This window comes from Triticum urartu, chromosome 1A (assembly GCF_056163025.1).
Source record: "Triticum urartu cultivar PI428250 chromosome 1A, HENAU_Tu73, whole genome shotgun sequence".
Classification (NCBI taxonomy): Eukaryota; Viridiplantae; Streptophyta; class Magnoliopsida; order Poales; family Poaceae; genus Triticum; species Triticum urartu.
The window spans coordinates 126,863,993-126,880,693 of record NC_141873.1 but is presented as its reverse complement, the minus strand read 5'-3'; the positions used below and the strand labels follow the sequence as shown (position 1 = coordinate 126,880,693).

The 16,701-nt window shown below is 46.5% G+C and overlaps 2 protein-coding genes and 1 non-coding gene across 3 annotated transcripts; 1 reads left to right on the top strand and 2 right to left on the bottom strand.

Annotated features, from left to right (window-relative positions):
• The first annotated feature begins 708 nt into the window (after nt 1-708).
• LOC125519029 (protein neprosin-like) lies at nt 709-3,033 on the top strand. The gene is made up of 6 exons (XM_048683948.2): nt 709-898; nt 1,055-1,267; nt 1,370-1,456; nt 1,559-1,783; nt 1,943-2,161; nt 2,283-3,033. Exons 2-6 carry the CDS (start codon nt 1,088-1,090, stop codon nt 2,820-2,822), a joined length of 1,251 nt encoding a protein of 416 aa, XP_048539905.1. The 5' UTR covers nt 709-898; nt 1,055-1,087; the 3' UTR covers nt 2,823-3,033.
• A 2,938-nt stretch (nt 3,034-5,971) lies between these two features.
• LOC125533293 (small nucleolar RNA Z188) lies at nt 5,972-6,080 on the bottom strand. The gene has a single exon (XR_007294215.1). It is a non-coding gene; the product is annotated as a small nucleolar RNA Z188 (small nucleolar RNA).
• Nucleotides 6,081-6,889: 809 nt separating this feature from the next.
• On the bottom strand, nt 6,890-7,714 carry LOC147990338 (uncharacterized). The gene is made up of 2 exons (XM_087538133.1): nt 7,579-7,714; nt 6,890-7,440 (listed from the first exon to the last, which is right to left on the bottom strand). Exons 1-2 carry the CDS (start codon nt 7,712-7,714, stop codon nt 6,890-6,892), a joined length of 687 nt encoding a protein of 228 aa, XP_087394259.1.
• Nucleotides 7,715-16,701: the final 8,987 nt, after the last annotated feature.

Sequence of the window (16,701 nt, the reverse complement as noted above, 5' to 3'; positions counted from 1 at the left end):
TCTGGATAAAAGAGTGTTTTACCATATATGAGAAACCTTACTTTGACCATTGTTTTCACAATTCATGTGTCTTTTCGTATTATTGCGAGTCAAAAACTCAATTATGCAGATTCACGTGTTTTCACAATCCTCTGTTTTGCATGTGTCATCCTATATTATTTTTGCATTTTTAGATCCTATGAATCAAATAGGCCCTAAGGTTAGAAAACTATAGGAATTTGCGTGAAAAAGTGTCTGCTAGCCCGTGAAAAACAAATGAATTGTATAAAGAGGTTTGATTGGATGAAAAGAAAATTCATCCAAAAATAAAGTGCAAGTGAAGCATAAGAAAAACTTCCTAAGGATACCATTACTATGAATCAAATGACCAACACGCGAAAAATATCATAAGGATTAAAAATCCTATGAAATTCTTTTGAATCAAAGGAGCCAGGCATGTCCTGGATTGGAATCCAGCAACCTCGATCGTGGCTCTGAAGTACGCAGTCTGTACTGCTGGACGGACTCAAGGTAACAGGATGTAAAACATGTTCTGCCTAACCAGTAACCAAGCAGTGTTCTGGACATTGCACAGATCTCTCGGCACATGGAGGGCACCCATCGTCCTGCAGTGGAAAGAAAAGCTTACATACCATACCATGCCATGCCACTGGGCTGGCCTCCACTGAGATCTACTAAAAGAAAGACCAAAAGTGCAACAGCGTGGAGTGGGAGAGGGGACATATGGGCTAGGGAAAAATGATGGAGGCATGGCTACGCGCGGTGCTCATTTCGAGACAATTATGCTGTGCTGGTCCGTCGCACTCGCACGGAAGAAAAGGCCCGGAGCGCAGAGACGGCCAAATGAGTTGCTCATAATTCCGTCTCGCTGCTGGTTCGTTTAGCGCCATTCTCCCAGGTATCTACTTATCCGTCTATCTAGTAAATCTATGGATGCGTGTATTTATAGCCAGCAGGAGGCGGGCGGCAGGAAGAAGACAACCGCGCCAATGCCGGTGTGCGCCTCACAAGAGTATTAAAGCTTCTTCTTCTTCTTCTGATCCTACCTGGCTAGGCTGCTACGAAACTCAGGGCCGCGTCCGCGTCAATGGCTTCTTGCTGCTGCCCAATCATTGCCTGGTTCGTCTCTTTCCTCCTCGTCTTCCCCGTCCTCGTCTCCTCCGCGACGGCGGGCAATGGCAGCACATTCGGGGAGGAGCAGCTCGGGCTCCGGCGGATGAAGGCCCGGCTCGCCAGGGTCAGGGAAGCCTCTGTCAAGACGATCCAGGCACGTACTACTCTACGACACACGTTCTGCTCCTTCGTTCGTCACATGGTACGTGTGATTTGTCCCGTTTCTTGGCAGGGACTGATTTTGGTAATCTTGCAGAGCCCCGACGGCGACGTCATAGACTGCGTGCCCTCTCACCTGCAGCCCGCGTTCGATCATCCCAGGCTGAGAGGCCAGAAACCAGAGGTACGTGCAGTGTTGTTCTGATTGACTGACTGCCCGACTGCAATGTGCATCGTGTTCTCGCGTCTGTGTTTGAGATGATCAGTAATGGAATGGTTGGTGCAGGACGAACCTGCGGCGCGGCCAGGGAATGCCGGCGCCGTGGCAGACGACGAGGAGGAGGTCTTGCCGCAGACGTGGAGGAGCTCCGGCGAGTGGTGCCCCAAGGGGACGATACCGGTTAGGCGGGCGACGGAGGGCGACCTGCTCAGGGCCAGCTCCGTCCGGAGGTTCGGGATGAAGCCCCGGAGTGCCGCGGCACGGCGGGACTCCACCAGCAACGGCCATGAGGTCAGTCAGTCGCCGGCCAGCATGATGACCACTTCCTCTATTTCAGTCTCTGTTTAGTACAGTACTATCAGTCAGTCATTTGGACACGGATGCAGACACAAGGATACGGCCACAGTACTAGTGTACCGGATACTGAATGTCACTGTGGTCCGTATACAGCACGCGGTGGGGTACGTGAGCGGCGGGCAGTTCTACGGCGCCAAGGCGAGCCTGAACGTGTGGCCGGCGCACGTGTCGTCGCCGGCGGAGTTCAGCCTGTCCCAGATCTGGGTCATCTCCGGCTCCTTCGGCAACGACCTCAACACCATCGAGGCCGGCTGGCAGGTCAGCCCTGAGCTGTACGGGGACAACAGCCCCAGGTTCTTCACCTACTGGACCGTAAGCTCTCTAAACGATTGTCGTCTGAAAGTTCAATCATCTTCAAGTGTTCGTCCATGAAAATTCAAGAAAAAGAAGGTTAAATTCTTGTGCGAAATGCATGTCTGCGTATGCGACGCAGAACGACGCGTACCAGGAGACGGGGTGCTACAACCTGCACTGCGCGGGGTTCGTGCAGACCAACGGCCGGGTGGTGATCGGCGCCGCCATCACGCCGGTGTCGGCCTACGGCGGCCGGCAGTTCGACATCACGCTCATGATCTGGAAGGACCCCAAGAAGGGCAACTGGTGGCTGCAGCTGGGCCCGTCGGGCGCGCTCGTGGGCTACTGGCCGTCCTCCCTCTTCACCCACCTGGGCGCGCGCGGCCGCGGCGGCGCCGACATGGTGCAGTTCGGCGGCGAGGCGGTCAACACGCGGCCGTCCGGGTCGCACACGCCCACGCAGATGGGCAGCGGCCGGTTCCCCGGCGAAGGGTACGGCCGCGCGGCCTACTTCCGGAACGTGCAGGTCGTGGACTGGGACAACAACCTCATCCCGGCGGCCGGGCTACGGCTCCTCGCCGACCACCCGGGGTGCTACGACATCGCCGGCGGCCAGGGCGGCGCGTGGGGCAGCTACTTCTACTACGGCGGGCCTGGCAGGAACGTCCGGTGCCCCTAGCTAGGACGGAACCGATACTGCTTACTCAGGCCACAGATGCTAATTCCAGCAAAATTAATATACCACAAAAGTCTTTAGTTATAATTTCTTTGCATGCATGCTTGTTTATGATCATAGATAGAGTTTTTTTGCACTCGAATTTATTTGAAAGGAGGGACATTGACTCGCATTGCACGTGGCACCAACGGAATTTGGTGATTACCAAAGTTCACACTACCTGGCCGCATAGTACTTCTTAAGACCATCTTCAATAGATGATGGATATTTGAAGATGTAAAAGTAGGTGTTGTTTAATTTACACCATTAAAATGTGGTTTTTACATCTCTGAATATGTTTCGACTCCAATAGATAATGTATATTTGATGATGTAAAACTACTACTCCAACAGATGATGTATTTGAATATGTAAACCAGTTCAACTACTACAACATTTTAAACATAGCAAGCTCATTTAAAGCAAACATAGTTCAAACTAAAACATAATTAAACATAGTTCTAATTGAAGCATAATTAAACATAGTTTAAACTACTACATCCATCAAACTACTGCTACTCCAACTAGTCCCAACTCCAACTATTACTAGTTCAAACAACTACTTCAACTACATCGGAAATAAAACTTCTCATCGTTGCTCTTGGACATCCGGTGCCCCTAGCTAGGATGGAACCAATACTGTTTACTCAGGCCACATATGCTAATTCCAGCGAATTAATACTATACCACAAAAGTCTTTAATTATAATTTCTTTGTATGCATGCTTGTTATGATAATACTCCAAGATATAGGGTTTTTTTTGCACTCGAATTTAATTGAAAGGGCGAACGTTGACTCGCATTGTACCTGGCACCAACGGAATTTGGTGATCACAAGCATGACAGGGAGGTAGTTCATGGAGGATCAAGACCAAAGTTCGTAGTCCTTATCTCCTTGGCCGCATAGTACTTGAGGATAGGCCATGAAGAGATTCAGAGTAGAATTTTAGTTCGCTATTTGCTCTCAAGGGTGGGATATTACAATTTTTTTTAGATATTCTATAAGGCTGAGGAAACTAATTACTTGGCTAAAGGCTGGCATTTCCACTAGTGCCGAATCAAATTGACAGGGAAAGACTTTCGAGTTCTTGTCGACCATGGTTAGAGCTTGAATTTGGGGGCGTACAGTTTGTCAAAGGTGCAACGAGGCGTTCATCACGTTCTGTCCAAACGACCTGACGCCACGACGCTCTCTGTGAAAGCTCAAGCCCAAGCTGCAGACAATGGTTTCGATTAATCAGAGCGCATTCATATTTAGACGTTGCATCCACGACAATTTTCTGCTCGTGTAGCAGACCTCGCCCTTCTGTACAACCTGAAGATGCCCAGGCTCCTCCTCAAGCTTGACATTACGCGCTCCTTTGATTTTGTATCGATTTTGTATCTTGGGCATTCCTTCTTGACACTGTATCCCATTTTGGATTTGGCCGCTGCTCACGCGAATGGATCTTGATTATGTTCTCCACGGCCTAAACTCGTGTGTGAATGTTCACCCTTTGTGTGAATGTTCTCACTCATTCTCACCCATTCTCTTCACCCTTTGTGTGAATGTTCTCAACTCCCTGATCACCTAGGCGGCGCGCTTGCGATGGTCTGCAACGCCTGACGACTTGTCACACTGCTTTTAGTGTCTGGCTCTACACAGACGATGTGGTAGTGTTCTGCCACCCTGACTGCAACAATCTTCTGAACATATACAATTATAGAACTCGTGACCATTTTTTTAAAAACATGAACAATTATAGCACCCGTAAACATTTTTTAGAATTCATAAATACTTTTTTCATACTCGTGAAGAATCTATAATTTTACGAGCATTCTTTAAATCCACAAAAGTTTTTAAAAATCTGTGAACATTTTGGGAATTCACAAAAAATACAATTCCTAAATGCTTTTCTTATTTTTATTTGAAAAGTGTTTCAGTAGGATGTCAGTTTTTATACTGTCATGCGGGACGCACGATCAAACCAAACCTTTACACACGGGCCCACTTCAAAAAAACCATGGAGCTTTACTAGGCCTCTATTTCTAGACAGCTTAGTAATTGTAAGGATTATTTGGTGATGTAGTACCAAAACCATAGGTTCCTAAGACCGAAATGATTATCCCCGTCCCGATAGGTCCACCTCCATCCTTGAATGCCGTTGCGTGCTCTTCACTTCCCTGCTATTGTTGTAACGGCTACGTGCAAGTGTGTCTGCAACCCCTAGAGTGGACGATAAAAAATGGATATTTATTCTCGGAGCAACCCCAGACAAAGAATGAGGTTACACAACACATATACCCTGTTGTGCCGAAAGTCTTATCCTGACCCCGAGCTAAAATGCACCCTAATGAACAATAAAATGAAAATATAGTAAAAAAACTGAAAATTTGTGATTTTTTATAAACTTTGACAAATATTTTGTATGCTTAATAAATTTTAGCATGAAATGACATTCTTGGAAAGTCGTGAAAAAAAATCACTACTCCAAAATGTTTTCAAAAGTAGCATTTTTGGAACATTGATTTTGTTTTTTTCTTTTGGCACGACTTCGACGAATGGCATTACATGCTGAAATTTTGCAAGCATACAGAATATTTGTCAAAGTTTATCGTATAATTCATTTTTAATTTGTTTACTTTTTTTGATTTTATTGTTCATCAAGGTGCATTTGTGCTCAGGTGCACATACTCCACATCCATTGTGCCCACATTTGTAGGTGCATTTTGTGCACGTCTTATGTATAGCTTGCAAAAGCGTCTTATATTATGGATAGTGCTATTTCTCTTTCCAAGTTTTTCGTACATATCTCCCCCCAAATAAAAAAAGTTATGCACATAGCACACAGATGGTGATTGCCCTCACCCAAACCTAGAAGCCTTGTCAGGAAATTTACATTTGGGACCAGCTCCCAGCCATTTTTTTTCCTGTGTGACGACAAATCTCAGTTGGCGAAATCTTTTCGCAGGAAGTGCCTGTGCAACACAAAAAATTATTTCCAAAAAGACCAGCATTTTGCACGTCTGCCAGAGACCACTTAAACTCCAAAGAAGCCAATCTACAGTCTCAAACCGGCCTTGAAATCGAGCAAAAGAAACAAAACCTTAGAAGATGGATCCATGCATCCGGCATGCGTGCCTCAGAGTATAGCGCAGTGGATATCACCAAAGCCGCACACCTTGTGGTGCGCAAGCGCATTCATCCAGAATTCACCGATGCTTTTGCATCATCATCGGCACGCCGGAATCAATCAAACTACGAGAAGAACGCATCAACTGAACCAGCAAAAAGAAGATGTACGCCAAATCAAGAATGAGTACAGCAACAAACTCACGGAGCGAGGATGACATAGTTAGAGACGAATCTGGAGCTCGGCCAGCCAAAGGAAATAAAACCATGACCTTCTGAAAGCAGAATATGAACTCGGGAAGTTCAAGCTATAACAACTTAGAAATCAACATGCAGGTTGCCAGACGGGAGAGAGAGTTCCCTTCATCCTGATGCGAAATGGAGGTTGGAGCTGGAGATGAGATGTGGAGAAAGGAGGCAGATGGACCTACGCGGTCACGTGGATGTGGATGGTCCATAAATACACTTGGCTTGCGGAGCGGCCACGGAAGCGACGGATGGCTAGGATTACCATAACATTGTCACTTGTGTCAGGGTAACGTTCGTTTCGTCGCTGCGGTGCGGAGGCAACGCACGCGGGGAGCTCCCATTGGAAATGGCCCTACAAGCCAACTTCATTGCGTGATCCCAAACGGATGTCTGTTTTGTTCGGATTCTATCTATTTGGACAGGGTAATGAGTTCGTGTCCGGGCGTGTCCTGGAATGCGGTGACCGTGCGTCCACCGCGCGGCCGCATCCGTTTGCCTCATCCTGTCCGTCAGGGCAAAAAATCTCATATTTTCATCAAAACTAGTTTGCACGTTCAAATATTTATCTAGAAATTAGAATAGTTTTACAACCTAATCAAAATTGTCTTTAATAAAATAGTTTTACAACCAAATCAAAATTGTCTTAACTGAACATAAAATGAACCAATACATCTATTGGTTGTCAATGTGATCCCACACGTGCTCAACCAAGTCATTTTGAAGATTCAAATGAATGTGCCAATCACGCAGCTCACGGTAGAATTGGACAAACTGTTCAAATGTGGCCTGGTCTTGGTGCAGGGGCTCAATATTTTCACCTTGATAATCAAATCCTTGGTCGAAGATACTCTCATCACGCTCGTCCTCGACGATCATATTGTGCATGATCACACAAGCAGTCATCACCTCCCAAAGCTTCGTTTCATCCCATGACAGTGCAGGGTTTCGAACAATACCCCATCGGGATTGAAGCACACCAAAAGAACGTTCCACATCCTTTCTAGCACTCTCTTGCATTTGGGCAAATCTCTTTCTCTTCTCACTTTGGGGTTTCGAGATTGTTTTCACAAAAGTTGACCACTGAGGATATATACCATCAGCTAGATAGTATCCCTTGTTGTACTGGTGGCCGTTGATCTCAAAGTTGATAGGTGGGGAGTGGCCTTCTACAAGCCTTGCGAAGACTGGAGAACGCTGCAGCACATTGATATCATTGTGAGAACCTGCCATGCCAAAGAAAGAATGTCATATCCAAAGATCATGCGAAGCCACCGCTTCTAATATGACAGTGCACGCCTTGACATGCCCCTTGTACTGGCCCTGCCAAGCAAATGGACAGTTCTTCCACTCCCAGTGCATACAATCTATGCTGCCAAGCATGCCTGGAAAGCCTCTAGCTGCGTTGATCGCCAACAATCTCTCTGTATCAGCGGCAGTTGGCTGCCCCAAGTACTCTGGGCCAAACACCTCGATCACAGCCTGACAGAACTTGTACATTGACATCAGACATGTTGTCTCACCCATATGGACACACTCATCCACCAAATCGCCTGGAATTCCATATGCAAGCATGCGGATGGCCGCGGTGCATTTCTGGTAAGAGGAGAATCCAAGCTTGCTAAGGGCACCCGTCTTGCACTCGAAGTATGGGTCATGAGCAACCACTCCCTCTCAGATATGATTGAACACATGCCTTGCCATTCGAAAACGGCGACAGAATTTATCCGGCTTGAAGAGCGGGGTGTTGGAAAAGTAATCGACATAGAGAAGGGCGTGGCCTCTCTCCCTGTTGCGGTTCAGGTTGGGAGCACGGCCAGGGACTGACCCCCTGTACCGAGGAAGCTGCCGTTGAATGTGGTCGTGAACGACCAATGCAGCCACCACTAGATCTTCATCATCCGACGACGAATCGTCCGATGAACAAAGGAAGTGATGGAAGAAAAATTCATCTCCACTATCCATACCTTTGTGGCAAAGTGTCGAACACATTGCGGTCGTGGTGGCAAAGAGGCCGCGATGATCAACGCAGTAGGGGTGGTTGCCGGCCGGCTACTGGCCGCTCTGGAGCTCTCGTCGGAAGCTGCCGCGGCCGCCGTGGTACGTCGCTGGCGGTCGTGTCCCCTCTGTCACCGACAAAGACGGCGACGACCAAATCTCCTCTGATCGACGGCCAAAACTACGGCGAAAGCTCGAGCGTGTTGGTGGCCATGTCGAGATGTTGTTTGGTATGGACGCCCGTGGCAGGAGGTGGCCGGAGAATAGCGGCGGCGCCGGCGGGGGGAGGGGGTGGAGGCATTGGAAACGAAGGGACTGCTAGTGTCCCCGACAGGCGGGCCACGGGAGGACAAGGGCGTGCGACGAGCCCGTCCGCGCGATGTCCGTTTGACCCCAAACTCGGCGCAAGTTTGGGCTGGGGATCGGTCGAAAACAGACGGAATCCGGACATTTGTCAGTTTGGGGCTGCGCGTTGGGCCGCGCTATTCGTCCGTTCTACCCCAAACGGACACACCCGGACAAGATGGGGTCGCGCGGTGGATTTGGCCTAAGCCTACCTCGTCCGGCCATTTAGCCCGGCCTCGATCGCTTAAACAAAAATCATCACTCTATCCGAAATCATTAGTTACGGATACCCTTGGTTACTCATACTTCCTCTGGTGTGACAAGTGGCACGTTGTATGTGTGACACTATGGGAATTTTGTGTTTTCTCGTAGATTTGTTTTTCAACACATTTTATAATTTAGACTGTGTGTTTAAATCACAAACCATTTTTATCATTGTGTTTCTCGCGTCGAAATCTATGAACTAGCTAGATCCCATGATAATTGACAAGCAAATATGCCCGTGCGTTGTAACGGGAGAAAAAAATCACCCATCATACACACACTCAATGACAATAGCAAATCCATTGAAATTTTTCATGATGCCACATAACAGACAACATGATAAGTGATGTTGCGCAAAAAAAAGGTTGGATGATTTTTTAGTGTGCTCAAGGTGTTTCCAAAAATCTTTGTGAGCACAATTTCAAAGAATATGAAAAATCAACATTAAGCCACTTGTTTACATAAATGGGGTAGGAAACATATATAATAGGTATTTTTAAAATACGCCATGTAAAGAAGGTACTGATTAAGGTTGCACCTTAAATATAATTTTAGAAATAATTAACATGCAAGATAATAGCATATCTGGAATCAACATTTTTTTTCTTCTGAAATATACATATTTTTCTGAGTGATTTTCATATATAACATGTTAGATTTAGAATTGAGGTTTGAAAGATAAGAAGCATTTGAATCTGCCTGAAAAAAGAGAAAGATTAAACCGAGCCTTACTGGTGAATGCAGCGCATCCTCTTAGTATTCGTAGAGAAAGAAGGGGAGTAGTAAGCTGGGATCGAACCCAACTCTCTAAGAGCATCTCCAATAGATGGTCCAAATTATGACGGTCCAAAATCGGAGATGTAAATTTTGCACCGTCAAAAAGTGCGTTTTGGAGCTCCGAAAAAAGGCTAACTCCAACAGATGGTCCAAATTCATGGTCCAAAAGAGCAACTCCAATAGATGGTCCAAATTCATGGTCCAAAACCGGCCAGCAGTCGCCGGCTGCTGTTCAGCCGCTGTCCAGCCACTGTACGGCCGCGGTGGAAGAAGATGGCCGCCGGTTGGATTGGCTGCTGTTGACGGCTGCGGTCGGCTCCGGACGGCGACGGTGATAAGAAATTGTTGGAAATATGCCCTAGAGGCAATAATAAAAGGATTATTATTATATTTCCTTGTTCATGATAATTGTCTTTTATTCATGTTATAATTGTGTTATCCGGAAATCGTAATACATGTGTGAATACATAGACACCAACATGTCCCTAGTAAGCCTCTAGTTGACTAGCTCGTTGATCAACAGATAGTCATGGTTTCCTGACTATGGACATTGGATGTCATTGATAACGAGATCACATCATTAGGAGAATGATGTGATGGACAAGACCCAATCCTAAACATAGCACAAGATCGTATAGTTCGTTTGCTAGAGTTTTTCCAATGTCAAGTATCTTTTCCTTAGACCATGAGATCGTGTAACTCCCGGATACCGTAGGAGTGCTTTGGGTGTACCAAACGTCAGAACGTAACTGGGTGACTATAAAGGTATACTACGGGTATCTCCGAAATTGTCTGTTGGGTTGACACGGATCAAGACTGGGATTTGTCACTCCGTATGACGGAGAGGTATCTCTGGGCCCACTCAGTAATGCATCATCATAATAAGCTCAAAGTGACCAAGTGTCTGGTCACGGGATCATGCATTACGGTACGAGTAAAGTGACTTGCCGGTAACGAGATTGAACGAGGTATTGGGATACTGACGATCGAATCTCGGGCAAGTAACGTACCGATTGACAAAGGGAATTGTATACGGGGTTGCTTGAATCCTCGACATCGTGGTTCATCCGATGAGATCATCAAGGAGCATGTGGGAGCCAACATGGGTATCCAGATCCCGCTGTTGGTTATTGACCGGAGAGCCATCTCGGTCATGTCTACATGTCTCCCGAACCCGTAGGGTCTACACACTCAAGGTTCGGTGACGCTAGGGTTGTAGAGATATGAATATGTAGTAACCCGAAAGTTGTTCAGAGTCCCAGATGAGATCCTGGACGTCACGAGGAGTTCCGAAATGGTCCGGAGGTGAAGAATTATATATAGAAAGTGCAGTTTCGGCCATCGGGAGAGTTTCGGGGGTCACCGGTATTGTACTGGGACCACCGGAAGGGTCCCGGGGGTCCACCGGGTGGGGCCACCCATCCCGGAGGGCCCCATGGGCTAAGTGGGGAGGGGAACCAGCCCATAGTGGGCTGGTGCGCCCCCCTTGGCCCACCCCATGCGCCTAGGGTTGGGAACCCTAGGGTGGGAGGGCGCCCCACCTAGCTTGGGGGCCACTCCACCCCTTGGCCGCCGCCCCCCCTAGGAGATCCCATCTCCTAGGGCCGGCGCACCCCCTAGGGGCCTATATAAAGGGGGGGGGAGGGAGGGGCAGCCGCACCCTTGAGTCTTGGCGCCTCCCTCTCCCCTGCTACACCTCTCCCTCTCGCAGTAGAACGGCGAAGCCCTGCTGCGGTGACCCCTGCATCCACCACCACGCCGTCGTGCTGCCGGATCTTCATCAACCTCTCCTCCCCCCTTGCTGGATCAAGAAGGAGGATACGTCATGCTGACCGTACGTGTGTTGAACGCGGAGGTGCCGTCCGTTCAGCGCTAGGATCTCCGGTGATTTGGATCACGTCGTGTACGACTTCCTCATCCCCGTTCTTTGAACGCTTCCGCGCGTGATCTATAAAGGTATGTAGATGCAATCCGATCACTCGTTGCTAGATGAACTCATAGATGGATCTTGGTGAAACCGTAGGAAATTTTTTGTTTTCTGCAACGTTCCCCAACAGTGGCATCATGAGCTAGGTCTATGCGTAGTTCTCTTTGCACGAGTAGAACACAATTTGTTGTGGGCGTAGATGTTGTCAACTTTCTTGACGCTACTAGTATTATTTTGCTTTAGCAGTATTGTGGGATGAAGCGGCCCGGACCAACCTTACACGTATGCTTACGTGAGACCGGTTCCACCGACTGACATGCACTAGTTGCATAAGGTGGCTGGCGGGTGTCTGTCTCTCCCACTTTAGTTGGAGAAGATTCGATGAAAAGGGTCCTTATGAAGGGTAAATAGAAGTTGACAAATCACATTGTGGCTTTCACGTAGGTAAGAAAACGTTCTTGCTAGAGCCCTATTGCAGCCACGTAAAACTTGCAACAACAATTAGAGGACGTCTAACTTGTTTTTGCAGCAAGTGTTTTGTGATGTGATATGGCCAAAGTTGTGATGAATGATGAATGATATATATGTGATGTATGAGATGTTCATGCTATTGTAATAGGAATCACGACTTGCACGTCAATGAGTATGACAACCGGCAGGAGCCATAGGAGTTGTCTTTATTTTTTGTATGACCTGCGTGTCATTGAGAAACGCCATGTAAATTACTTTACTTTATTGCTAAACGTGTTAGCCATAGTAGTAGAAGTAATAGTTGGCGAGAAACTTCATGGAGACACGATGATGGAGATCATGATGATGGAAATCATGGTGTCATGCCGGTGACGAGATGATCATGGAGCCCCAAGATGTAGATCAAAGGAGCTATGTGATATTGGCCATATCATGTCACTATTATTATTTGATTGCATGTGATGTTTATCATGTTTTTGCATCTTGTTTACTTAGAACGACGGTAGTAAATAAGATGATCCCTCATAATAATTTCAAGAAAGTGTTCCCCCTAACTGTGCACCGTTGCGACAGTTCGTTGTTTCGAAGCACCACGTGATGATCGGGTGTGATAGATTCCAACGTTCACATACAACGGGTGTAAGACAGATTTACACATGCAAACACTTAGGTTGACTTGACGAGCCTAGCATGTACAGACATGGCCTCGGAACACAGTAGACCGAAAGGTCGAGCATGAGTCGTATAGAAGATACGATCAACATGAAGATGTTCACCGATGTTGACTAGTCCGTCTCACGTGATGATCGGACACAGCCTAGTTAACTCGGATCATGTTATACTTAGATGACTGGAGGGATGTCTATCTGAGTGGGAGTTCATTGAATAATTTGATTTAGATGAACTTAATTATCATGAACTTAGTCTAAAATCTTTACAACATGTATTGTAGATCAAATGGCCAACGTTGTCCTCAACTTCAACGCGTTCCTAGAGAAAACCAAGATGAAAGATGATGGCAACAACTATACGGACTGGGTCCGGAACCTGAGGATCATCCTCATAGCTGCCAAGAAAGATTATGTCCTACAAGCACTGCTAGGTGACGCACCTGTTCTCCCTGCAGAACAAGACGTTATGAACGCTTGGCAGACACGTACCGATGATTACTCCCTCGTTCAGTGCGGCATGCTTTACAGCTTAGAACCGGGGCTCCAAAAGCGTTTTAAGAGACACGGAGCATATGAGATGTTTGAAGAGCTGAAAATGGTTTTTCAAGCTCACGCCCGGGTCGAGAGATATGAAGTCTCCGACAAGTTCTTCAGCTGTAAGATGGAGGAAAACAGTTCTGTCAGTGAGCACATACTCACTATGTCTGGGTTATATAACCGCTTGACTCAGCTGGGAGTTAATCTCCCGGATGACGCGGTCATTGACAGAATCCTTCAGTTGCTTCCACCGAGCTACAAGAGCTTTGTGATGAACTTCAATATGCAGGGGATGGAAAAGACCATTCCTGAAGTATTTGCAATGCTGAAATCAGCAGAGGTAGAAGTCAAAAAGGAACATCAAGTGTTGATGGTGAATAAAACCACTAAGTTCAAGAAAGGCAAGGGTAAGAAGAACTTCAAGAAGGACGGCAAGGGAGTTGCCGCGCCCAGCAAGCAAGCTGTCGGGAAGAAGCCAAAGAATGGACCCAAGCCCGAGACTGAGTGTTTTTATTGCAAGGGAAGTGGTCACTGGAAGCGGAACTGCCCCAAATACTTAGCGGACAAGAAGGCCGGCATCACGAAAGGTATATGTGATATACATGTAATTGATGTGTACCTTACCAGTACTCATAGTAGCTCCTGGGTATTTGATACCGGTGCGGTTGCTCACATTTGTAACTCAAAGCAGGAGCTGCGGAATAAGCGGAGACTGGCGAAGGACGAGGTGACGATGCACGTCGGGAATGGTTCCAAGGTCGATGTGATCGCCGTCGGCACGCTACCTCTACATTTACCTACAGGATTAGTTTTGAACCTCAATAATTGTTATTTAGTGCCAAGTTTGAGCATGAACATTGTATCAGGATCTCGTTTAATACAAGATGGCTACTCATTTAAATCCAAGAATAATGGTTGTTCTATTTATATGAGAGATATGTTTTATGGTCATGCTCCGATGGTGAATGGTTTATTCTTAATGAATCTCGAGCGTAATGCTACACATATTCATAGTGTGAGTACCAAAAGATGTAAGGTTGATAATGATAGTCCCACATACTTGTGGCATTGCCGCCTTGGTCACATAGGTGTCAAACGCATGAAGAAGCTACATGCAGATGGACTTTTAGAGTCTCTTGATTACGAATCATTTGACACGTGCGAACCATGCCTCATGGGTAAAATGACCAAGACTCCGTTCTCAGGAACAATGGAGCGAGCAACCAACTTATTGGAAATCATACATACTGATGTGTGTGGTCCAATGAGTGTTGAGGCTCGCGGTGGTTATCGTTATGTTCTCACCCTCACTGATGACTTGAGTAGATATGGGTATGTCTACTTAATGAAACACAAGTCTGAGACCTTTGAAAAGTTCAAGGAATTTCAGAGTGAGGTTGAGAATCAACGTGACAGGAAAATCAAGTTCTTGCGATCAGATCATGGGGGAGAATACTTGAGTCACGAATTTGGCACAAACTTAAGAAAATGTGGAATAGTTTCACAACTCACGCCGCCTAGAACACCTCAGCGTAATGGTGTGTCCGAATGTCGTAATCGCACTCTATTAGATATGGTGCGATCTATGATGTCTCTTACCGATTTACCGCTATCATTTTGGGGCTATGCTTTAGAGACTGCCGCATTCACTTTAAATAGGGCTCCGTCAAAATCCGTTGAGACAACACCGTATGAATTATGGTTTGGAAAGAAACCTAAGCTGTCGTTTCTAAAAGTTTGGGGATGCGATGCTTATGTCAAGAAACTTCAACCTGAAAAGCTCAAACCCAAGTCAAAAAAATGCGTCTTCATAGGATACCCTAAAGAAACTATTGGGTATACCTTCTACCTCAGATCCGAAGGCAAGATCTTTGTTGCCAAGAATGGATCCTTTCTAGAGAAGGAGTTTCTCTCGAAAGAAGTAAGTGGGAGGAAAGTAGAACTTGATGAAGTATTAACTCTTGAACCGGAAAGTGGCGCAACTCAGGAAAATGTTCCTGTGGTGCCTGCACCAATTAGAGAGGAAGTTAATGATGATGATCAAGATACTTCTGATCAAGCTCCTATTGAAATTCGAAGGTCCACAAGGACACGTTCCACACCAGAATGGTACGGCAACCCTGTCTTGGAAATCATGTTGTTAGACAACGGAGAACCTTCGAACTATGAAGAAGTGATGGCGGGCCCGGATTCCGACAAATGGCTGGAAGCCATGAAATCCGAGATAGGATCCATGTATGAAAACAAAGTATGGACTTTGACTGACTTGCCCGTTGAGCGGCGAGACATAGAAAATAAATGGATCTTTAAGAAGACAGACGCGGATGGTAATGTGACCATCTATAAAGCTTGGCTTGTCGCTAAGGGTTATCGACAAGTTCAAGGGGTTGACTACGATGAGACTTTCTCACCCGTAGCGAAGCTGAAGTCTGTCCGAATCATGTTAGCAATTGCCGCATTCTATGATTATGAGATATGGCAAATGGACGTCAAAACGGCATTCCTTAATGGTTTCCTTAAGGAAGAATTGTATATGATGCAGCCGGAAGGTTTTGTCGATCCTAAGAATGCTGACAAGGTGTGCAAGCTCCAACGCTCGATTTATGGGCTGGTGCAAGCATCTCGGAGTTGGAACATTCGCTTTGATGAGATGATCAAAGCGTTTGGGTTTATGCAGACTTATGGAGAAGCCTGCGTTTACAAGAAAGTGAGTGGGAGCTCTGTAGCATTTCTCATATTATATGTAGATGACATACTTTTGATGGGAAATGATATAGAGCTTTTGGACAGCATTAAGGCCTACTTGAATAAGAGTTTTTCAATGAAGGACCTTGGAGAAGCTGCTTATATATTAGGCATCAAGATCTATAGAGATAGATCAAGACGCCTCATAGGTCTTTCACAAAGCACATACCTTGATAAGATATTGAAGAAGTTCAATATGGATCAGTCTAAGAAGGGGTTCTTACCTGTGTTGCAAGGTGTGAAATTGAGGTCAGCTCAATGTCCGACCACGGCAGAAGATATAGAAGAGATGAGTGTCATCCCCTATGCCTCAGCCATAGGTACTATTATGTATGCCATGCTGTGTACCAGACCTGATGTAAACCTTGCCGTAAGTTTGGTAGGTAGGTACCGAAGTAATCCCGGCAAGGAACACTGGACAGCGGTCAAGAATATCCTGAAGTACCTGAAAAGGACTAAGGAAATGTTTCTCGTTTATGGAGGTGACGAAGAGCTCGTCGTAAAGGGTTACGTCGACGCTAGCTTCGACACAGATCTGGATGACTCTAAGTCACAAACCGGATACGTGTATATTTTGAATGGTGGGGCAGTAAGCTGGTGCAGTTGCAAGCAGAGCGTCGTGGCGGGATCTACATGTGAAGCGGAGTACATGGCAGCCTCGGAGGCAGCGCATGAAGCAATTTGGGTGAAGGAGTTCATCACCGACCTAGGAGTCATACCCAATACGTCGGGGCCGATCAAACTCTTCTGTG

Coding starts and splice junctions, on each gene's coding strand:
- LOC125519029 (XM_048683948.2), top strand. CDS start 1,088: ATGGCTTCTTGCTGCTGCCCAATCATTGCCTGGTTCGTCTCTTTCCTC. Junction 1,268..1,369: donor CCTCTGTCAAGACGATCCAG/GCACGTACTACT, acceptor GTAATCTTGCAG/AGCCCCGACGGCGACGTCAT. Junction 1,784..1,942: donor CCACCAGCAACGGCCATGAG/GTCAGTCAGTCG, acceptor GTCCGTATACAG/CACGCGGTGGGGTACGTGAG.
- LOC147990338 (XM_087538133.1), bottom strand. CDS start 7,714: ATGTACAAGTTCTGTCAGGCTGTGATCGAGGTGTTTGGCCCAGAGTAC. Junction 7,441..7,578: donor CATGCTTGGCAGCATAGATT/GTATGCACTGGG, acceptor TTGGCATGGCAG/GTTCTCACAATGATATCAAT.